General features: G+C 38.9%; 2 protein-coding genes across 2 annotated transcripts; one reads left to right on the top strand and one right to left on the bottom strand.

The window, feature by feature from the left end:
• Positions 1 to 548: 548 nt before the first annotated feature.
• olfml3b (olfactomedin-like 3b) lies at positions 549 to 7,350 on the bottom strand. Its single transcript, XM_013269193.3, has 3 exons — positions 7,159 to 7,350; positions 5,952 to 6,237; positions 549 to 3,034 (listed from the first exon to the last, which is right to left on the bottom strand). The coding sequence occupies exons 1-3, from the start codon at positions 7,255 to 7,257 to the stop codon at positions 2,250 to 2,252; spliced, it is 1,170 nt and encodes a 389-aa protein (XP_013124647.2). The 5' UTR covers positions 7,258 to 7,350; the 3' UTR covers positions 549 to 2,249.
• Positions 7,351 to 12,226: 4,876 nt separating this feature from the next.
• avil (advillin) lies at positions 12,227 to 24,261 on the top strand. The gene is made up of 20 exons (XM_003441345.5): positions 12,227 to 12,317; positions 12,466 to 12,579; positions 12,767 to 12,841; positions 13,038 to 13,234; positions 13,311 to 13,419; positions 13,505 to 13,615; positions 14,651 to 14,856; positions 14,947 to 15,025; positions 15,160 to 15,258; positions 15,349 to 15,502; positions 15,633 to 15,733; positions 16,401 to 16,538; positions 16,641 to 16,799; positions 17,759 to 17,938; positions 19,045 to 19,202; positions 19,290 to 19,434; positions 19,541 to 19,729; positions 19,807 to 19,878; positions 20,956 to 21,066; positions 21,748 to 24,261. The coding sequence occupies exons 2-20, from the start codon at positions 12,520 to 12,522 to the stop codon at positions 21,859 to 21,861; spliced, it is 2,457 nt and encodes an 818-aa protein (XP_003441393.1). The 5' UTR covers positions 12,227 to 12,317; positions 12,466 to 12,519; the 3' UTR covers positions 21,862 to 24,261.
• The last annotated feature ends 57 nt before the right edge of the window (positions 24,262 to 24,318 follow it).

Here is a 24,318-nt window from a genome sequence, read left to right on the forward strand (position 1 = left end):
CCAAGTCTGCAGCCTACAGACTGAAGCACTTATGATGAATGTGGTTTTTAAAAAGGTTGATTCTGTAATTTTATCATTCTTGGAAATGTCAACCAATCATTTTAATGACAAAATTATATGAGGAATTATAGCTCAAAAGACTTTTGGGCTGGCTCGGTAAGCAGTCTTAAAAATTAGATGCGATGTGAAGCAAAACAGATTCAAAAGGCTTAAAACGTTTAAAAATGTCACAGGTTTAAATGTTACTCTCACTGGCCACTGTTAGATCCACCTGTTCAGCTGCTGAATCAACCAATCAAATGACGACAGCTCAGTGGATTTAAACATGGTCAAAGTGTACTGCCTGTTTTGTTGTGCTGTTGCCAACACAACAAAATCAACCAACAAAATTGGTTGACTTCACATTTTAAAGATCCAAAATCAAAGATGTGTTGGAAAGCAGTATGGTGTGACAATTTGGCCCCATTGCACCATTTTGTGCTCTGCGGTCTTCTTAACCCCAGAGGACAACATACGTTACTAAAATCAATAAAGCACTCAGAATTCAATTAATTTTCTTCAGATTTATTATAATCATGAATAACATAATATTGAACAACCACTATTATTTTCACACCATTTGATGTCTATGTCTGTGGTCTATCTCATTATGACCACAGTGTACCCAGCTTCTGATGGCCGTTTCCAGCAGGATAACGCTCCACATCGCTCGATGCAGCAACTGTATAGCAGAGTCAAATCTTACATGGAAGCTTGAATATTTCTATATCAATCTTTATATACTGTACATAGAAAAACACTGACAGCCTTGTTTAAAATGGTTAGTCTGCCATTTATTTTTATAATGAACAGTTATTAGGAAAAAAATGATGATAGTGGGGAAAAAAGATATAAGTGGAGAAGAAATGGCAGTGAGAATGTTATGTTCAGATATAAATTAATAAACATCAGAGAGGAGTAATCCCAATAGTGGTGCTGTTTGCTCATTTTTTGGGTGGTATTTAGCAAAAAACTCAGAAAATACACGTGCTCAACATGTGGGAAGAGTGCAGATGATGCACAGGGGAAAACACATGAGTGCTAGCCTGCTAGCGATTTCTTGCACATACAGTATCCTAATGTCTGAGTTACATTTCTCAGCTCACCTTACACAGTGGTTGTATTTTATGTTAACAGTGCTTATGATATAAATCTGAACACTAAAAAATATTAAATTAACGAGCTACAAAAGATAACATTTCCTCGGGTGTAATTAATGTTATGTATTTGCTAGTACGGACAAGATTACTGTGAATGCTACACAAAATTTATGTTAAAATCCAATGGAGTCACTGCAAATGAGCTGAGAAGTAAGGTTCAAGAAACTGGATTCAGTTGAGAAGCACTTAGGGTATAAAGAGTCATGTTGATATGACAAATATCAAGTATAAAAGTGGCAGGTTTGACAGAGGTTTTATGCTATTAAAAGGATGTGTTGAATATTTGCCTCATATCTGTGAACACACAAAAGTGCCTGGAGCCACTGCAGAAACTTAGACAGCAGCTAATCATGGGTAGGTACAGTATATCTGTTTCAGTCCACTCAACAGCAGATGGAGAAACAACTGTAAAGATGGAAGCACAGTGTAGTCTCATTAGAAGTGGGGTTAAGGTAGCCACAAAACACCAGACGTCACAAAATAAATCTGAGCATTTTGAAATTAGTTCTGAATGTGTGAAAAGAAAATTATGATGCATCCATCCATCTATGTATTGTGGACAATAAAGGTTGAGAAGAAGTATTTTCTTCACTTCATATTCTCAGATTTATTTTTCTGGTCTTGCTTTTTTCCATTTAACTTTGTAAATATCATATTGTGGCCCACCAGCAGTACCTTAACTGCCCACCAGGGTGCGATGGCCAACACTTGGGGAACCACTCACGTTTCCTTTTTGTTGTAATGAAGCTTTGTCACTTCTTATTCATTCCTATGTAGCACGAAAGAATTATCACAGACTCTTGTTCCTTTCTTAGGTTTGTGTCCTGCCTCACAGTCCCTACAGTAAATGTTGTGTTATTGCAATTTCCAGGTTTTTTTGAGAAGTGGGTTACAATGTTAGAGTCCAAGATTTTATATTTAAGCTGTTCTGAAACTCCCTGAAGGCGAGAAATGATCTTAAATTCTACAAAATCGTTAGTTTTGAGACCCCATCTGTAGTTTAGAAGCTAAAACTTCTCAGAATACAGCGTTAGGGCTGTTTAGAGAAGCTCAGATCTCTAGTTTCTTCTTCATGGTAAGCTTGTACAGGATCTGGTAGCCATCATCCCAGGCGTAGAGCAGCTTCTCGTGGGGATTGTACTTCAGACTTGAGTGAGATCCGTAGCGTTTTGGAAAGTAAACCAGGGGTGCATCTTCGCTGGTCACCATGTCGTTGACGTCGAACACACACTGTACTCGTGAGCGTCCAGGCTGCTTGGTGTTGTACACCACATACAGAGTGCCACAGATGACAAAGGCCGCCTCTGCATTCTCTCTGGGACAATTTGTGTCCCACATCTGCTCAATATCCAGTGAGCTGGTGTCCATTTTAGCCAGAGAGATGTACCTTTCATTCTGCTGTGTGGCGTAAATGGCCCACAGGCCTTCCTCATCCACAGCCAGGTCTATCACAGTCTCTGGGGTCAGACCGTACACGGGGACGTGGTCCTGCACTGGAAACACTGCGCTGTCTGTCAGAGAGTTATTCTGCAGGTCATGTTTGACCACCTTTAACTCGTCAGCCTGACTCATGTAATACACGTAGTTGTTGTAGACCACGTGGCCTGTTCCCCTCCAGGCTGACGGCAGCTTCAGTGTACTGGACAGAGACATGCCCGACGAGCGGGTGAAGTCTTGCACAGAGGCAAACGCGTGGATGATGTCGTCTTCCGTCCCGTTAAAAATGTAGACCTTCCCAGAGGCCCTGTTGGTGTCTTTAGTCCAGGTGCCCTTTTGCCCTCCGACTCTCTTCAATATCTTCATGGCTTTTATGCTGGAGATCATGTCGCTGCAGTCTGAAACAGAGAGCAGGACAGGCTTTACTCGACACAGCTGACAGTTTTCAAATATTCTAGTCACATCTGTACTATTTATAGCTGTGGTTCAGGAAGAACCATTAGATGTGGCACACACATTCATGGTTCCCATGAAAAACTAATAATATTCCCATCAGTCATCAGTGCAGCTCTGCTTTCAGTTGAGTGTTAATTAGATAAAACAGCTAGTAGCTAAATTGGCTATAAAGCATCATTTTCCTTTTGTGTGATTAATGAGTTTGTCTATTGTCCATGAAAGAAAAAACAATAAAGAGAGAAATGTTGCTGTGTCCATAGATTAAACCACTCATTTATTAGAAAATTAAAGTTAACTTTAGCTCATATACATTATAAATATAGCTGTCCTCATATGGTGGAAGGTTGTGTACTTCTATGAGAAAACCCAGGCAGGGATCAATTTATCCCACAAATAACTTTCTGTGTTCTCCAGTATGGGTTATAGTGCCCGAGTACTCACAGTGCAAAAATCAATTATTTATTATTTGAGGGCCGAAGCATGGCACAAAACTGAAGTTTTTTACTTTTTTGCTTGAAGAGCTTTTCATAGAGGAGTGTGTTTTTTACAGCATGTCAAAATCAATCATTTGACCCAAAACAAAACAAAACAAAATTGTTAGATCTCAAATGTGCATTGTCCAATCTGTCCCAAACTTCATGTGCAGAATCCGAGCTACGTGCCAGTATTAGGTCACACTCATAATGCCACCGTGGTATCTGGAAATCAGCTGTAGGTGATAATCATCATTAAATGTTAATGATCATCAAGTTTTCATTGTGGGTTCCACACATGGTAAACAGCAGCATGACATATAATTAGTGGGTGTTCTCAAACACCAACTAATGGACACAGGAAGTGTTAGGTAACTTGTTTATGCAAAACCAGTTACAATCCAGGAAACATGGCATCCAAATTAGTGCAGGAAACATCTTGACTCCAGTAAAACTCGACATGCACGAAAGTGCAGGAGCACGATCATTGCTGCTTGTATTTTTAATTCTGCATTGTTTTTACATCAGCCAGACACCCTTGCACTGGTGACACATTCCTTTAGTTAACTGTAATTAATTGCTTTAATTTTCTTTTCCCGTCTTGTAAATGAATTCTGCATGCAGTCCTGGTGCCATAAAAAACTCACAAGCTTACCAAATGTGAGTCTGTCTGACATTAAAGAGAGTTTGCACCATTTCCTCCAGCTTTACACAGATTGCTAAAACAGTGCCAAGCTATTTTTAGAACATTCCTTAAAAACTAAAAGGCGCTGCCTCTCAAAACACTTAACATTTAAGTGACACTTGGGATCACTAAATGTAATTCATCTGAAATTATGCAAATTGCAGTAATGATTACTGGAGTCATTAAAAATCATTAAATCGTTTATGATTTTTAATAATAGATATCTACTCAGTTGGACAGAGGCCTGTTTTCAAGAATCTCTTTCTCTGTCATCTCAAACTGGCTGCTTAACATAATTAAAAAAAAACAATTCCCATTGGTAATCGGAGCACTTGGGGCAGTGAACCACAAACTGGCTGAGTGGCTCCAGCAGATCCCAGGAACAACATCTGAGACCTCTGTCCAAAAGAGCACAGTCCTAGGACAGCAAAGATACTGCAGATGACCCTCAAGCTCCCAGGCCTCTGGCAAAGGATCCGAGCTTTAAGGATAAAGCTAGGGTCCTTGCAGGGCGAGTTGGGAATTTTAAAAATATATATATGTGATATATATATGTGTTGGCTCTCATAGAGAAGGAAATAAATATGCAATTACTGGCGACCAGGTGCATATGTCAGACAGTAGACATGTAGACGTGTTTAAGGCAGCCTCTTTAAAAAGAGCATCAGGATGGGGAGGAAAGGTCATTTCAGTGACTTTGAACGTGGCAAGGTTGTTGGTGCCAGATGGGCTGAGTGCTTTCTGAGAATTTCAGAAAGTGCTGATCTGCTGGGATTTTCCCACACAGTGATCTGTAGAGTTTACAGAGAGGTCAGAGGAGAATAGCCAAACTGCTTCAAAGTGATAGGAAGGCAACAACAAATGTGCAACATGCTGAACCTCAAAGAAGATGGATTACAGCAGAAAAAGACCACATCAAGCACCACTCCTGACAGGTAAGCAACTGGCAACTGAGGCCTGAGGCTACATTTCACACAGACTCAGCAAAATAGAATAACAGACAATTAGAAAACTGTTGCCTGGTCTGATGGGTCTTGATTGATGTCAGGGTCTGAAGTTGCTGTAAGCAACATGAAAGCATGGCTGCATCTAGCCTGGTATCAACAGTTCAGGCTGCAGGCTGATGGTGGTTTAATGGTTTATACGATGCTTTGTTGTCACACTTAGTACCAACAAAGGATTGTTTAAACACCACAGCCTACCCGAGTTTTGTTGTTGACCCTTCATGACCACAGTGTGCACATCTTCTAATGGCTGCTTCAGCAGTAGAATGCATCATGCCACAAAGCTCAAATCACCACAAAGTGGTTTCTTGAAGATGACAATGATTTCAGTATACTCAGATAACCTCCATAGTCACCAGATCTCAATCCTGTAGAGCAAGATGTGGTGGAACCAGACATGCACATCATGGATGTGCAGCTGACAAATCTGCAGGAACTATGTGATGCTTTCAAGATAATATGGACCAGAATGTCTGAGGAATGGTTTTAGCACCTTTTTGAATTTCTGCCACCAATATTAAAGCAGTTCTGAAGGCAAAAGGAGGTCTCACTCGGTCCTAGTAAGGTATACCTAATAAACTGTCTGCTGACTTTATATTTGAGCTGTTGGTCACATTATTCATGCATTGCTCAAGCATGTCATGTTCATCCCCAATAAAAAAAATTCAGGGTATTTAGTAAAGATTTCATTTCTCACCTGAGAGTTGTGAATATTTGGACTTCTGTTTCTCCTTCACCCCAGTCACCTGCTGCTCTATTAGCTTGTCATCCACATCCACACACGGCTGAGCCCCATTCTGTGTCTCCAGATAGTCTAATTCCCGCTCGACCCGGTCCACCCTGGTCCCCACGCTGTCTATATTCATCCTCAGAGCCTCTTTTTCTTTGTCCAGGTTCTCCAGCTGGGAAACCATCTGCTGCTTCAGCTCCCGCAGCTCGGAGGCATAGCGGGTGGTCTGCTCGTGCCACAGAGAGATCCTGTCCTGTTTTAACAAAGGTGGTTAGTCATAAGTGAGATATTATCAGACATGTATTCCCTGTTTGTATAGCAGTCAGAATGATAAATAGGATGTGTGTTATACAGTGAGCTTGAGTGGATTTCTAGAGAGCACTGACTGCAATGAAAACACCATAATTTGATGTCCTTTTCAGGCTCAGTAAACACACTGTGGTAGAAAGCCATAATAATAAGAATAAAACCCATCCATCAAACAACCGGCTTCAGCCCACACGTGGCAAGTTTCCACCCAGCTCGAGTGTCTATGAGCTGAATGCAGAATACAGCTGGGTGCTTTGTAGTCGAGCCTGACCCATGACCCCGCTGTGGAAGAAGGAAATGAAAAGAGATCCTTCCCACAGGTAATCATTCAACATGACATGAGCTGAGACTGTTAGACGTGGGTAAATAGCATTTGGGGGAGTTCAGTTTAATAAAGTATATTAAAAAGGTTCATGCTTCTCATTTAAATTAAATTACAGACATGACAATCAATCAGTCTGTTCTTGTGTTTTAGTTTTGTCCAATTAAGCCAAATAAATTTGTGTCCATCATAAAAAAGGTTAGCCCTGGCCCTTTTTGTTTTTTAGAATATCTCTTTGTGATGCCAGAAAACTACTTGTCTTCAAAAAAAAGTTTTTTCACTGATGCAATTTTGCATAAACTCTTTTTTTTGTTGGTAACATACGTGCATGCATACCTTGACTAAGGAAACTTCAGAGGCCCATTTCTAACTCACAACTCAGACAAAAAGGCCACAGTTCCCGTACCCTTAAAGGAGCTGTATTTTCCAGTAATTTCTCCAGGATTTGGCAACATCTGCATTCCATTGCCTCTGTCCCTAGAAGTTTCCTTTCAGAGGGACTCTGGAGCGCAGGGCTCGGCAGGGAGGTAAAGAGAGTCTTACCTCAATAGCAAGCAGCCTCCGCTCCAAGTAGTCAATCAGTGCTTGGTGCTGAGCTGTGGCAAAGCACGCCAAAGTTACCAAGACAACAAGTCCTCTCATTTTGTGTCAGCTCAGTCTCTTTTAACTCCTGTAAAGTCCTGACTGAAGTTCAGTTAGAGTGTGCCGAGGAGCCAGCAGATTCCCAGAGGTGGGCTGGAATGTTTTACTAAGCTGTCTGGGAGGAGCCAATAACATCTGTGAAGATGGAGGCGCACAGTCTGTGCTTCTTATTTCTACCTTTGACATTCAAACCTGACAAACAAACTGAAAGGCTAAACTATACATATTATAATGCTTAAATACATGTTTAGGTTTCAGGAAGCTGGAACATCAGCAGCACCACAAGGAACTAAAATGTGAATTACAGTGATGAGTCCAGGAGGTACAACTTCAGCATAAAGGGCAAGAAACCAGCGGTTGTTTTTGATCTCTGTCACAAAGTCTCTGCAGCATTCACTCTGAAAAAATAATGTTTTTTTGTACTTAGACTCTTTTGTTAATGAGATTTTTATTGGGAGTGACCAGGATTAGACCAGGATCAGAGGGACAGCTCAGGTTGAGCAGTTTGGAGACAAAGTTAGAGTGTTAGAATGTTAGAGATGGTTTGAGCATGTGTAGAGGTGGGATACTGGACAAAGGAGGTTGAATATGTAGCTGCCAGACTGGAGAAAAAGAGGAAGACCACAGAGGAGGTTCACGGATGTAGCGAAGGAGGAGGGTTGAAGTTAGATGGAGGCAGAGTATCTGCTATAGCGACCCCTATAGGACGTAGCTGTAATACAAATAAGATTTTTTATTGCATGTCTTTAAAAATGCTTGCATGCCCAAATGACGCTAAAAGTGCATTTTGTTGATTTAATCTACCCTCCTGTGCACACTGGTTGTAAAGCAATATGATCCCATTGTCAACTGAACACTGTGATGGACTGACAGTGTGCCCTGCACTCGCTCTGTGACGAATGGGATAGGCTTCAGCTCTGTCTTCAGATGGATGGATGTCCACAAAATTGCATTCTAATAAATAACTATAGTGTGAACTATCTCTGTTATAGATCAATAAGTAAGCATAGTTGTACAGGGCTTATGTACAGCTTATTCGATTGGAACTGACTGCTGATTATATAGCACTTTCCTGGCCTTACTGATCACTCAAAGCACTAAAAGAGTACCCAGAGTACCCACACAGGCACAGGGAGACATGTATTGCACATTGCTGCAAGTACCACGGTTATACCATCTGTCTTGAGAGGACAGATGCTGTGATTAGGAACTAAGATATTTCAGCTACACAAGCAAAAGTTCCAGCTTCACTAAGTGCGACACACACATTCAAACTACAGCTTCATTAGCTTATTATCAAACTTTAATATTTTTGTTTCCTTTTCTTTTTCTTTGGTGTTCATGTATTTATGTATTTATTTATTTATGTATTTAATGTGTCTGAATCACCTATGTCTGATACTGCAGTACTCCTTCCTGGTTTATATGGAAGCGGTGGCTGAGGGTGGAGCCTGATTCAATACAAAGTCCAAAGAAAAGCTCGACTTTTTCCCCACTGTTTAAAATGGTCTGATCGGTCCGTATATCTGCTTCCCTTCTCTTAACTCAGATTGTTGAGTTAAAATGTGAATTGAATGTAGTCATATTACAAGTGTGTCTGCAGTGTTTTCCAGCTGTATTAGCTCTTACAGCAATAAGATGTCGTCTGGATAACAGAAACAATAGTTAGAGCAGTCAATTACAGGGAAAGAGAAGCAGATAATATTAGAACTGTGTCTGCTCTCCTCTCTAATGATATGGCATACAAACATATTTCTAAAATGTGTATTTATTTTGTTTTTCCAGCTTGCTCTAAAACTATATATCTATGTATGTTGTTTTACCTGTGTCATTTAAAAAAAATACAACTATAGTGCAGTGAAGAGGGGGCAGAGTCAAACACTGGGTCGCTGCATTTAACCTTGTGGTATATCGTCGCCTGTTCAACCTGTGAGCACCCATAATTATGAATGTTATAATATATTCTTCCAGTTTCACAGGTGTATCATTCATGAATTTTTGGTGGTGGTGGAGGCGGGGGGGGGGGGGGGGGGGGGGGGGTATTCTTTGCTTGTTTGTTTGATTTTGTAGGTTACATAAAGCCATGTGTGAAAAGTTGTGAGATTCAACATATTTTATCCCTTTTTACACTGATGGCTCATGGATATAATGGGTATAATGACACGATTGTGTGCCATGTGGCAATTAATGAAACCAGTAGATCCAGTACACCCAGTATATATGCAATTGTAAATAGATTTTGCTAATCAAAACAGTAGCATTTTCATACTTTATGGACCACAATGGGATCGATTTGCATGTTCATATTTACAGACCTACTGCAGTATGCAGTATGGCTCGCACCCAGCCCGCTGATAATGTCTCTACTGATGATAGTAAAAAAAAAAAAAAAGGCCTGTATTTATATAGCGCTTTTCTAGTCCCTAAGGACCCCAAAGCGCTTTACACATCCAGTCATCCACACATTCACACACTGGTGATGGCAAGCTACGTTGTAGCCACAGCCACCCTGGGGCGCACTGACAGAGGCGAGGCTGCCGGACACTGGCGCCACCGGGCCCTCTGACCACCACCAGTAGGCAACGGGTGAAGTGTCTTGCCCAAGGACACAACGACCGAGACTGTCCGAGCCGGGGCTCGAACCTGCAACCTTCCGATTACAAGGCGAACTCCCAACTCTTGAGCCATGATCGCCCCTATCGGCCTTGAAGGCCTATCATTGATCCCATCAGGATCTCATTTGGATCATTTGGATTGTGACTCCCTTTCTGAGTGGGCAAGTGGACAAAAAACCATAGCAGCAAAATGTCACTGGATCTCTCCACTGTAATGGTTAAGCTTTCAGGGTTTTCATGCACACAAGATAAATAGAATATATACTCTACATGTATGGCTTTAATTTAAATGTATTTAAATTCTGCACATCAAACTTTACTTTTAACAAATCATGTTACCCTGCAAAAGCGATGTATGTGGTTGTACTAAGAACTGAGCAGGCTGTGTGGAAACTTGTGCTTCCTCTGTGACCTCTTTAAATCCAAGGATTTTTCCTTTCCTGTATCTGAACAGGTAAAATCTGCTGGTAGCATGCTCACCAAACTACTTCATTTTGTAAGCAATTTGCTCCTGCTGTTACCACTCTGTTGTGCAGGGTTGGACTCCGAGGCTTTCACATCTACATGCAGGGTTATGTATATGATTCAGGTCACACCACTAATGCTTCAGCTGCCGCTCAGCGTGACTACAACTAAAGGTCTGTTGTGTTTACAGTGCTCAAGGCCTATTTATGACTTTGCTTTGCTCCACTTTGCACCGTTACTGGTTGAGGTTTGTTTGTGTTCGGGTTGATTTATTTGAGTCTTTTTTATGATCGACAAAACAGAACAGGACATTCAAGTTAGAACAATCAGTGGAGATATGTCTATGAAAAAGGTTAGGGGTGTCATTAAATGACGTGGTGTTGTGAGTTTGTGAAAAAGCGGCATGTGTACCTGTGCTTGTGCTGATATGAAAATGTTTCCCTGTAGTCCTTCCCTCCTGTTAAATGAGGAAAAGTGGGCGGGCTCATGAATGCTCATCACTTAAATTCAAGCAAGAAACATTCATTTTTTCACTACTTTTTATTCTTATCCTGTCATTTCACATGAATTCGATCCTCTTTCTGTCCCTGTTATATGATCAGAGCCAAATTTGGTGGGTATCTTCTACCATTAATGACATGAGGGACACTAAAGTGAAAAAAGTGGCTTATAATTAGCCACTCCTGCTTCTGCAGTACTGTTCAGCTGCTGGTATCCCACAAATGAAAACCACTTTACATGAGCCAGTGATGGTAGGTGTGTCTATACTGGCAATCACACGCTCACATTCAAATTTAATGCCCAAGGCATGATTTCAACACATGACATTTATTATATTCTGTCTTTTGGAAACAATGTAGAGCAAGCAGACTAAATGTGGTGCTGCTGAATAACGTGTACAACATTAGCGCCGAGGAAGGATGGATTTCGGATGGCGGCATCCAGTCTCTTAAATATTTAAATATTTAATTCTCTGAACACCGTCAGACTCTCAGAGGACAGTTTAGTTAAAAGAAAAAGTCCTGATGTAGGCAGGTCCCGACTCACTCAGGAGGATGGGTCACCAGTACTAAACAGCAGTCATCACCTCCTGAAACAAAGCACAGAAAATAAAGTTACAATAATCATATTTATTAGTGAGTATTTAAGGTATATCATTGAGCCAATTCCTATTGTAGCTATTACTGCTAATAGGTTATGAGCAACTACAGCAAGTCTTTTACAGTCTGAGGTTTTGTCAAACTTCTTCTTTCTTTCTTTCCGTGTGATCCAAGTTTCCCCACTGACGTCATCCCAGTGTTAATGAACTCATTACTGTGAATAAAAATGTCATAAATCTGCTTTTAAAAGTTAAAACTTGTTTTTATCAGCTGCACTGTTTATATTTATTTTTCATTTGTAATGTTATTCTACAGTATTTTTGTACAAGATAGAAACTATACATTATTATATAATGATATGACATAGAATGCTAATTATTATTATTACCAGTATCACTAATTAGCAGTAACATATCATTATCAGATACTACAACACAATTTGTAGTACTACAATATTATTCTGTCCGCTGCACAGTTACAGAATATCATACTTTTCCATCCTCCTGTGAACTCATTATCACGTGTTTTACTAACACACAGTTTATGTACTCACAGGCATCCATATATGGTGCGAATATGGTAGTCTCGGGCCGAGTAGGCCGGGAAACTAATAGAGGTGATGGTCAGTGTTACTGTGTGTCTATTTGAATATGAGCCAATCCTTTTTTTCATTTTTTCTCAGCACATTTGCCTACAGGATTTTGCCTCTTCCTCAATGATTGGGCAGAATGCTCTGTAAGCTCCTGAAACATGCAAACTCATGCAAATCTTTTCGGAGTACTATCAGGATGAGAACTGAGGGTCTCTGGCTATCAGTCGGAAAATCAGCTGTTGGGAGATCATATAAGCTTAGAGGAACCTCTACAGACAAGGATACTGGGTATGTAAGGCTGGATAACTCTTGCATTATGAGATTTAAATGGCAGTACTGTATTTTACATGATTTTGAACTGGTTTGTGGTTTGTAAATAAGTTTGTAAAGAAGGAAATTATCTTCAGTGCACTAAAATATCAGTTTACTCTTCCAGGAAAGGAAAACTAAGCTTCCAAAGTGCCACTGAAACTGAGCGCATCCAGGCAACATGGACCAAACATTTCGAGCAGTAACCCGCAGTCCTGGGATTATAATCTGGAGAATTGAGGTAATTTCAATTGCTGCAATATTGACAGTTATAATATTTAAAAAAAAAAAAAAAAAAAAATCTAATTCAGCTGTTTGTCCTGGCAGGTGATGAGCAGTGATGATTGAAGTAGTTGTTAAATCTGATGTATAGATGTGTTTGGTGATTATGAAAATAAAGACACTATCTTTTTGTTGTTGTGCAACAGAAAATGGAGCTGGTTCAAGTTCCTGAGAAATCTTACGGAAGCTTTTTTGAAGGCGACTGCTACGTGCTTCTGTTTGTAAGTCTGTGATGGCCACTGATGCACTGTTACACTTTTAGATTCAATGACTGCATATTATTGAGTTAATTCTGCTGTTGGTTTTGTACACTTTTCCATTTGGTTTTGTTCTTTGTTCTTTGAGTAGTCAGTGGTAACTAAATACTCTGATTCCTGCTACACACTACAGTCTTGACACAATTGTGCACTTCTCCAGACCCAGAAGGTGGGCAACTCTCTGTCTTACAATATCCACTACTGGATCGGCTCACAGTCCACTCAGGATGAGCAGGGTTCTGCTGCTATTTACACCGTACAGCTCGATGAATTTTTGGGCTCTTCCCCAGTTCAGTACCGAGAGGTCCAGGACCACGAATCTGACACTTTCAAGGGCTACTTCAAACAAGGAATAATGTGAGTGAATGCCAGCACAGTAGTTATTAATATAAAGTAGAAGAAACCACAACAATTATCATGCCAATTTTTTTAGCTACAAGAAAGGTGGAGTTGCATCAGGCATGAGACACACTGAAACCAACACATATGATGTGAAGAGACTGCTCCATGTAAAAGGAAACAAAAGGGTGATTGCCAAGGAGGTGAGCCATACTTCAAAGCGGTTATATAACATTACTGGACAGATTATATCATACAGAAAGATTGCTTTATGCTTTATTCTTTCAGGTGGAGATGAGCTGGAAGAGTTTTAACCTTTCAGATGTGTTTTTGCTGGACTTGGGCAAGACCATCATTCAGTGGAACGGACCAAAGAGTAACAGACAAGAAAGGCTCAAAGTAAGATTTTATTTTCTAAGTGTAACAGTGCTGTTGGATGGGAGACTCATACTGGAATATATATTTGAGAAGAAATAAGAAAAGCATGTGCAAAAAGGGCTTGTGATGAGTAACCTTTACCCTTGCCTTAACTGTACCAGTATGGTGTAGTTACAGGTCCAGTTAATCTAAATTACTCATATTAAAATCTCTATACTCTGTGCTTTTCTCAATGTATGTAATATTTAATACTTTTACTTATTTTGCCAGTTAGGTTTTATTATAAAATCTGCCATGAAGAGTTGTGGGTGTGCACAGTTAAAGCTCATTTCCTTCTTCCTGCAGAGGGTTAAATGCTCTGCAGGAAAAAACTACAGTACAGATATTATCATTGCCAAAGTGACTTAAACTTTTAAATCATAAAGAGCCTTTATCTAGTGAATATTTGCATGTTGTAATTTTACTCTGTAGGTGATTCAGTCATATTTATTAAATAGTGAGCTCACATGTTAAGATATACAAACGTGGCATGATAAAAGAGGTTTCTAACAAATGCTCGCAGAAAGTCTGAACTGAAAAGCAAATAACACTGATTTAAAAGTGGAGAAATACAGGTGCGCAGTAAAAACACAGTTAAAAAAAAGACAGAGTACAAGGCTGGAACTGAAGTACAGGTACATAAGGTTAATTCGAATATGACTTATTTTAAGGCCATCACACACCAAGGAATAAAGAAAAAGGGGGATTCTAATCTAAGAAGCAAGCGCAAACAGTTTAACAGGGAAAGGAGCATTAATTTATTTCTGCCAAGATATCTGTTTCTCCAGTGCTCACAAAGCTAACTCACAGTTCTTTTTACATGTTTAATAGGATGTTTAAAACAAGGTTTATCTGAGGAGTTGACCAAATCATAGTCCAGCTTCCCAACTCTTCCTAACTCTTGGACATTGCAACAGCTTGTACTTTGAAAATACTTTTGAAAATAAGGTATCACTGCAGATTACGGTACCGAGTGTCCAGTATGTGCAAGTAAACTGTTACTTTGCTGTTTCTCAGGGCATGTTGTTGGCCCAAGACATCCGAGACAGAGAGAGAGGAGGTCGTGCAGAGATCAGAGTGGTGGAGGGTGATGCTGAGAGCAGCTCTCCTCAGGCCATGGAGCTCATGACAGAGACACTTGGAGAAAGAACCGTAGCGCTGAAGGACGGACCTCCTGATGAAGCAGTTGACCAGGAACAGAAGGGACAACTCACACTTTACCAGTGAGAAGCTCACCGACAACTGATACCATACCATATCTATGTTAAGATTCAATTTTGCACTATTTTATTTGTTAATGACTTTCATTTCAGGGTCTCAGATGCAGACGGCCAGATGAGGGTCACAGAAGTTGCTACGAGACCACTAGTTCAAGATCTTCTTACCCATGATGTGAGCTGTAAACAAAAAGCAAATATACACATTAATATTCAACCACAATAATGAGCAAGAGCTAAAACTCCATATTTACTAAAATATAATGACTTCGTTTTGTAAAATTACTACAAATAATCTTATTATTTTAGGACTGCTACATCCTGGACCAGGGAGGGGTAAAGATCTTTGTGTGGAAGGGGAAGAAAGCAAACAAAGAAGAAAGACAGGCTGCTATGACCAGAGCTTTGGTGAGAGGAACTGTTAAGAGCTTTTACCTAACTGATGAAAGGTGTCGTGTCATATTTATTTCCTCTGTTGTAACTGAATTGCTGTCGTAGGACTTCATTAAAGCGAAAAACTACCCGATCACTACAAATGTGGAGACAGTGAATGATGGGGCAGAGTCAGCTCTCTTCAAGCAGCTGTTCCAAAGGTGGACTGTGAAAGACCAGACTCAAGGTCTGGGAAAAGTGAACACAAAAGGAAGGATTGGTACGTGCAACTGTAAATTCAGAGGAGGGGAAAGAAACACAAACACATATAAAAGAAAACTAACCTACATACAAGTTTCTTCTGATCACAGTATCTTTATAATATTGTTTTATCATCATATTTTCTTTAGCTCATGTCACACAGGAGAAATTTGATGCTTCATTGATGCACGCCCAGCCAGAGGTTGCTGCACAAGAGAGGATGGTGGACAATGGCACAGGTCAAGTAGAGGTATTGGAATAAATTAACTCTAAATTCAACATTTTTATCAGTAATGCGGTTGTATCAAACAGTCCTCTGCATCAAAGACTCCTCCCACGTCTTAAACAGTCCATCAAATGTAACAATCAGTCATTAAAAACCTAGCTAGAAGTCGAAATAATAATCTCATGGTGTCATTTGAACATGTTTTCACAGATATATCACCAAAAATAAATAAACAAAATATATTTGTTTGGAGATTGTAAAGATTTCATGCTAAGTATCTAAAAAAAAGTCCTCATTCTGTGTGACAGCAGACTTTGTAAAACCAAAAATGATGACTTGATTACGCTGTAATCAGTCTCAAACCTGTGGACCTCTTCAAACCACACAGAGTTCAGTTATTATTTGTTTATTCATTTATTTTTTTTAATCAGAATTAAAGAACAGGAAAGACTGCTTTCTGTCCTTCAACCACCTATTTTCCCCTCCTTATGGTGTAATTACCGGTGTAGCCTCACGGGGTCACTAACATACTTACAGATTTTAAAACTTCATATCAGGAGAAAATAAAGTACTGGTAATGCTGCTCTCTGGTCTGTTTGAAGCTTTCAGCTCTTCAAGTTAAACTTTCATGTTGGTGATTTCACAGAGAAAGTGCAGATATTCCATGTTAATTTACTTTTGACCTGCCCAGGTGTGGAGAATTGAAAATCTGGAGCTAGCCCCTGTGGACCCCCAGTGGTATGGATACTTCTATGGAGGAGACTGCTACCTGATCCTCTACACTTACTTGGTTAACAACAAGAAGTGCTACCTGCTCTATATGTGGCAGGTGAGGTCACAGTTAAAGAAATTCACAATCACACACTGAAACCTCTTTGTATATGTCACTGTGCCGTATGAGATTACACTACTCTGTCACTTGAAATTTCAGGGGCGTCATGCGACACAGGACGAGCTGGCTGCCTCGGCTTTCCAGGCTGTGAGCTTAGATCAAAAGTACAATGGAGAGCCCGTTCAAGTGAGAGTAACTATGGGCAGGGAGCCGAGACACTTCATGGCAATTTTCAAAGGAAAACTGGTTATCTTTGAAGTAAGACTCTTCTCTCAGCTTACCCTCATTTCATTTGAAACATACACACCCCGCTTCTGGTTGTGTAACAGTACAGGGTAACGCTTTATGATACGTGATCAGTGGAATTTCAATACATTACAATGAAATTATATTTACCTATAAATCCTCACTGTTAGATACTCTAGAATAAGAAGAGAATAATTCATTTTTTACAACGTTTTATTTTTTTATTGTACATTTACACTGGTGTGCATCATGGATGTTTCACTATTCAACTGTCCTTGTATATTACATATAAAATATGAACGGACACGCCTTTACGTTGCATATAAAAATGTGCTAATAATTGTTCTCCCTTTTCTACTTATAAGAAAAAACAAGCATAGGCCCACGTGATCTTTTATACTGATGGAGCCAAATCTTAATTCAATTTTTTTATTTCCAATTAAAATTACTGCAAAATTACAAGCAAGCCCAGACTTGGACACAACAGAATCAACAATAAATTGTTAAATATGATATATAAATACATATATTTATGCTTTTTCATTTGAACAGTTTAGTAATTTATTTGCTTTCTTTTTGTCATTTCTACAAAAAAAAAAACCCCTGAAAAGTACAACACATTTACAGTGGAAGATGGAGAAACCTTTAATTTTGGTTGTTCTTCTAGTAAATTACCTGATAGTATGCCTTCATTAGCATTGCTTGCTCAATACTTTAAATTAGTTATGTATTACATATAGTTATGGAGAATTACTTAAGTAAAACTTAAAATTACTAACAGTATAATGTATGTCTCCTTTCCTTTTTTTATCTGTAAAAAGTTAAACTTTAATCCACTATTGTTGAACTACATTGTGATTATAGATAACATACACTGAAATGCCATTAAATTCTATGGGAATCACACCGTTTGTTGGGTGCCCTATTACAAAGTGCTACTCTGTACAGGACATTTTTGTTCTTCCCTGTAGGGCGGCACATCTAGAAAAGGATCTTCAGAACCTGAGCCTCCAGTCAGATTGTTCCAGGTTCACGGAACTGACCAGTTTAACACAAAAACCATCGAGGTCCCAGCGCTGGCCACCTCTCTAAACTCCAGTGATGTGTTTTTGCTCAAGAGCCAAACAGGAATGTATCTCTGGTGCGGAAAGGTAAAAGATACAACTTTAATTTCAGACAGAGAAACTGACAGGCCTTTTAGAGCATTTTTGTCCCTTATTTCTTTACTGTAATATAATTCGTGATGAAAGGTATCTGGAGAGAAATGCCTAGGTATTTGGGGAGATTTCTTTCTTCACAGTGTGGGGTGAGTCAGATTTCACACGGTAAAATTTTTTTTTATAAAAATCATTTTTCTAAATTAAGAGAATAGTCATTTTGAAAGTCTGAGTTTTGGGTGCATAGGTGAGGTCCCTTTGCCGAAAAGAAACTAATAAAAATCCCCTTCTGTCTAACACCTTTACATAGAAAATAGGAACAGATGACGGGTTCTTGCAGTAATTCAACAATGTGGCTTTACGATGAAGCTTTAAGGGGTAATGAGTAAAATATTCTTATCAAACTGATTTTTAAAGGCACCTGAACATACAGTATTTAAGGTTTAGGTACCCTAAGTCTGAAGGGGTTGCAACAGCGGGTAGCTCCACATGGTGGATGTCCTTCCTCCAAAAAAAGAATAAAGTAATGTACAGATAGTAATTTTTGGTTTTTATTAAGATTTTAATAGAAGTGTGCTGTAAGGACTGTAAAGAAATTGTTTCTCACAGTTTGGAGCTGATTAACTCAGCAGGCCCAGACAGGCCCCTGCACTTTTTGGGTGGGGCCGAAAGTCAGACCTCAACATCTATCATCAGGGCTTATCATAGCTAATACTCTTGTGGCTGAAGAGAATCAAATACCAAAGGAAAGAGGGCATCATTAGAAGAGTGGAGGCTGTTAAGGAAACATGAATGAATATAACTGGTTGGATGTATTTTTCGAGCATATAGTATATATATCAAAGTACTAGGACTTGTTTGCTTTTCAGTCTGTCTGTCGGTGAGCATCCGCCCGTGCTGTGGTTTTGCTGAGTCAAACAGTTCATCTCTACCAGCTGCTGACTCAGCATTCATACTTTCCTTCACAAGAATCACAAACATGTCACAAGATTTCCCTCATTTTCTAAAACCAGAAAATTAAATAAAATGAACATTTTCAGCAAAATATAGGCCTATTGATGAGCTCTAGGGTTGGGGGGTGGCATCTTTTTGTAAACCAGGGATCAAGTGGAGATGAGAGAGCCATGGCGAAAGAGGTCAGCTCAGCAATCAGCCAGAACTCACCACGAGGCTCTGAAGAGATTATTGCAGAGGGTCAGGAGCCCATTGAATTCTGGGAACTGCTTGGGGGGAAAGCTCCCTATGCAAGTGACAAGAGGTGAGGATAGTATGAAAAGGTGAACCAACAGCTTCAAGTGTGACTTTTCTATATGTTTGCTTTCACTTGGTTATGTGCCATCCGCAGATTGCAGCAGGTAGTTTTGGACCATGAGCCACGCCTGTTTGAATGCTCCAATAAGACAGGGCGTTTCATTGTGACTGAGGTGACTCACTTCATACAGGATGACCTCAGCGAGGATGATGTCATGCTACTGGACACATGGGACCAGGTAGGATTTTTGTCAGGTTATTAATATGAACATAATAAATAAATAAATACCGTAGGCTACTCCATCACTTTAATCACATCCTGCTTTTTCTCCTTCTTTCTCTCAGGTGTTTATCTGGGTCGGTAAAGACGCAAATGAGGAGGAGCGCAAAGAGGCACTGACAACAAGCCAAGAGTATCTGCAGACCCACCCGGGTGAAAGAGATCCACACACCCCCATTGTCTTGATCAAGCAAGGCTTCGAGCCACCCACCTTCACTGGGTGGTTTACAGCCTGGGATCCCACCAAATGGAGTGTGAGTGTTATGCTTTTGGGCTGAAATGTGGATTTCCATTTATGATTAAAATAATCTTACAAATATTTCTCTTTCAGTCAGGAAAGAGCTATGAGGAGCTGAAGAAGGAGTTTGGAGATACAGCGTCACCTGTTAATGTTACTGTTGCAGTATGTAAAGTTTTTTTCATTTCTCAAGCTCTGTTTAGGTTAAAACTTGCAACAAAGTTCTATGTTAGCATGAAGTTTTAGCTTATGAATTATTAGATTTAAAAGATTTAAAAGTCATATCATAATCTGCAGTGTGGAGCGTAGCTATATTAGACCCTCAAGTGTAGGAAACAGAAGGCAAAAGTTCAAAATATTTATTGCTGATGAATCAAAATCCAAGAATCCAAACAAACACAAAGAGCAAAGCCAGGTAAGTAACTGGGAGCACTGGGCGTGTACTGCAACAGACACAGCTAAGTGGACAACACAATAAAGAGAACAAGCAAACTGGAGCTTTAAATGGGCACCAGAGATCAGTGAGAGTGGAAAGATAAGAGCAACAGGACACAGGTGAAACTAATCAAGGACAGTGAGACGTAATAAAAATAAGGACAAAGCACAAGAGCGAAATGACTCACAAAACAAAACAAGAGCTATTCTGGAGAAGACTTGACAACAATATGCAAAAGGTCACTGAGGAGGCAGGGACAAACTAAAACAAGTAAATAAGTATAAATGCTCTAAACATGAACAGAAACCAAAATACAAAATAAAGAATATGAATCCTAAAGGCTAAACAAACGTTCATAATGAAGGTAGAAATAATCTAAACATCTGAACGAGGAAATAAACTGATCAGGTATTCAAAGCTAGGGAGTGTTTACAAAACAAACAGAAATCCAACTGAAACCAAACACAAAGAAAACACAGTCAAAACCATGAAAGCCATCACAATATAAAGCACCTTCAGGCAACTGTTGTTGTGATTTGGTTCTATAGAAATAGACAATCAATTCATCACTATGCTCTAAGTACGTGGGAAACCAGGACACTAAACCACGAAGAACCTTTCGACATGGGGATTATTGGCTTTGGCTTAAATATACGTGTGATTAATATAATTCAGAGACAGGAGTAAAGAATAAGGGCCAGAACCTGCATTAATAAAGTACTGTGATTTGTATATTCAAACTGCAAGCAGTTAATAGATTAATAATACAATATAAGCTAAAATGTTCTTTTAATGTGATTTTCTAGGAGCAGAACGGTGGAAACAGTGTGAAAAGTTTTCAGTCTTTCCCACCTGATGCTTTGAGAAACAAGCTTGCCAGCGAGCTGCCAGAAGGTGTTGACCCGAAACAGAAAGAGGTATGTATGCGCAGGGGAGGAGAGCAGGTGCATTAAGTCTTAAGGCATTTCTTCCTTGAAACAATTACATTTGTCTTTTGCCTGATAAAACAAAACAAAAAAAAGTTTAGGCAGAGCAGATGCTTAGAGAGTAGAAATTATCCTTCCAACTGTTTTGTTTAAGCACTTATCCTGTTTAGGGGGGCTGGAGTCTTTCCCAGCTAACATAGGGCCATGTACACCCTGGACAGGTCCCCTGTTTGTTGCATAGCTAGCAACCATTCATACCTCCAGCTAATTTAGAGTAATCAGTTAACTTAACATGCTGTAGAAGGAAGCTGGAAAACATGGAGAGAACCCACACAGAACCAGGAACCTCCTAGGCAAAATAAATATTTTATACAAAAAAATAGCTGGAGAATGTTTTCATTTAAGAGATATTGCTCCATTTAAAGAGTCTGATAAGCAGCATACTGTACCCAGAAAGATTTGTGTAAGAGAAGCCAAAGAAACGTTCCCATTTCCCATAAATTCCATATTTAAGTTCCAGATTTGTACGTGTATCTGCTTACTCATTAATTCGGGATGTCATGCAGTTCTAATTTGTTACAGTGATGATTACAACCATCACCAGTAAAACTCTGCAGCTCATAAAATAACACACGTGCCATCCCTCACTAAACTTTGTTACCTCATTTGCAGAAATACCTCTCTGACTCTGACTTCACCACCGTCTTTGGGATGACCAAAGATGAGTTTGTGAGCTTGCCGCAGTGGAAACAGCTGAAAATGAAGAAAGAAAAAGGAATGTTTTGAGATTTTTTTTCAGTATTTGAAATAAGTAGTTACTGATAGAAGCCAGATGTTGGGCTCTCTTTGTATGAGCTTTCTTGCTTTTCATGTTTTTTCACTTACTTGCGGATAGGTTTCAGATCTTTCTGTAATGAAATTTACAATCATGAGTCCATTCGTACATTTTAGTCAAATCACTTTTTTTTCAAAACTTTATTTTTGTAATCTGTGCTGCCTTCGTGGAGTTAGCACTATTTAGGAACTGAACTATGAACCACAATGGCTGTTCCCCTCGAACCCCGTAGGAGGCAACAGTTAGCTCACACGTCTTATATAACAATATTTATCAGGATATCATTAAGAAAAATAATGTGATTTTTACAAGGTTCAAAGAAATTATTTAAATAAAACCTCAGATAAACAACATTGCACTGTCATTTATTCATCCAATAAAACCTAAGAATGTGAAAAAGTTCATGTTTCAATAGCTTGTAGAAACACTTTCAGCAGCAATGATAATCATTTTCTGTATAACTTCTGTACAACTTTCCTTCTTGTGAAGGAATTTTGGCCCAATCTTCCTTACAGCATTGCTTCAGTTCATTGAAGTTTGATTGATGTTCTAGATTGATTTTTTTATTGTGTCCCAACATGTAAAATCTTAAGACTTGGATGATGGTGCATTTTCTTTTACCCCCATAATGGCCAATACGGTGTTTAGAATTAAACTGAAAACTATTTATAAAGAAGAAAGTAATTAAAGTGATTTACCTTGTTGAACCCGGAACAGCAACAAACTTTTGTATCACTTACTTTGAAGTTACTCATAATGTGAAAGTAAATATGACCTGATTTTTCCATCTCTTGTGCAAATAATGATGGAACACGATGTGCTCAAAATAAGTGAAGAAAAAAATCTATCCATTGCTGCTTATAGCTTTCATTTGTAAACTGTGTTATTTTATGTGACTCACAGTCTGAAAAAGGGAAGGTGACCTTTACCTTTAGTGTACTAAATATATAATCAGTTATATGATCGGTTATGAGTCTCCTGAAATGAGGTGTTTAACTGATCATAAGAGATTTGAAAGAAGGCGTCAGCACGTTCCTTGATAATTAGGCTTGAATGTCAAGCTGCTTATTAAGTCATTATTTGTTTTTAATCACTTTCTCCATATTTTAAACGCGAGTAAACAGAAATGGCACAAAGCATTACTCACTCATTTTAATATGATATAAATGTATGGCATTAACATTTAAATCTGAACATCTATTTCAAAGCCAATGACAGAGCTGAAAATATTACAAACAGAAAAAAAGGCATCATACATAAAAGTAAGGATGTATTTTCAGTACTTTTGTGTGAAATTAAAGGAAAAAAAACAATTTGGCCGCACAGCAACATGTCAAAGGTCATTTCCTTCCTTTTTTTTTTTTTTTTTTTTTTTTTTGTATCACCACTAAAACTTGAAAATGAACTGTCCAGCACCTGTGGGTGTTGGTGTTATAATTCATTTGCCATCACCTGACTGCTCAAGAACTGACCACAGTATCACCACACGGCACTAAAATAACAGTAACCTCCTAAACTTTTCTGGAGGGAAAACAGGTTTTAAGTGCATTTGACAGTCGATGCTACAGGTTATAAAGAACTAGCAAAAGAGTACAAAGTCAACAACATGTATTAAAACCGAAAATGATACACAGCTAAATGCAGCAACTTCAACATAACCCGTGCAGATATATTGTTCTGCTTCTGTCTTCCACAAGAGATCTATTTATGAATATATGCTTTTTTAAAATCATTAAAGTCCAGCCTGATATGTTCAAAACTTCAATTATTTGTCAACTTTGTTAAATCGACTTTGTAAACTGGGGAATAAAAGAATGATACGTGGTCTGCAAAGTAAACTGACACTGAAAATCCCTTTTAAAAAGTATTTGTAACAGCGAATAAGACATCAAAGTATTATTCTTTACATGTATTTGATAGTTTTGCACACAAACACTCATAAATGACACAAACTTGAATGCATTTTGGAAATCAGTATACATTCATAGGTGCTCGTGCAGGCTACGGATCATAGATGAAAGTGAGGAGTCTACTTTTGATTCTGCCACAATTAAAAAAAACAGAAAAGACAAGGCATTAAAAATTTTACATACAAAGTGTTTTACAGCAATGAAAGAGATCTGAAGAGGCAACGTTCAGCAAGTTCCACTGCAAATGTGCAAACATGCAGTATGTCCTTGCAGACAGACAAAAAAAATCCAGCCTGCAGTGGTCAGCTCGTCAGGTCTGGCTGACACATTTGGTTAAAAAAGGGAATGTTGGCTTTAATGTTATCTGACAAATAAATGTCACAATATAAGAACTTTAAAAAGTGCAAATGTAGCCAAATCCATTTTCTGTCTATTCTTTTTTTTTTTTTTTTTTTTTTTTTTTTTTTTTTTTTTTTAACCTGTCCCGTTTGGTTCTTT

This window comes from Oreochromis niloticus, linkage group LG5 (assembly GCF_001858045.2).
Source record: "Oreochromis niloticus isolate F11D_XX linkage group LG5, O_niloticus_UMD_NMBU, whole genome shotgun sequence".
Lineage (NCBI taxonomy): Eukaryota > Metazoa > Chordata > Actinopteri > Cichliformes > Cichlidae > Oreochromis > Oreochromis niloticus.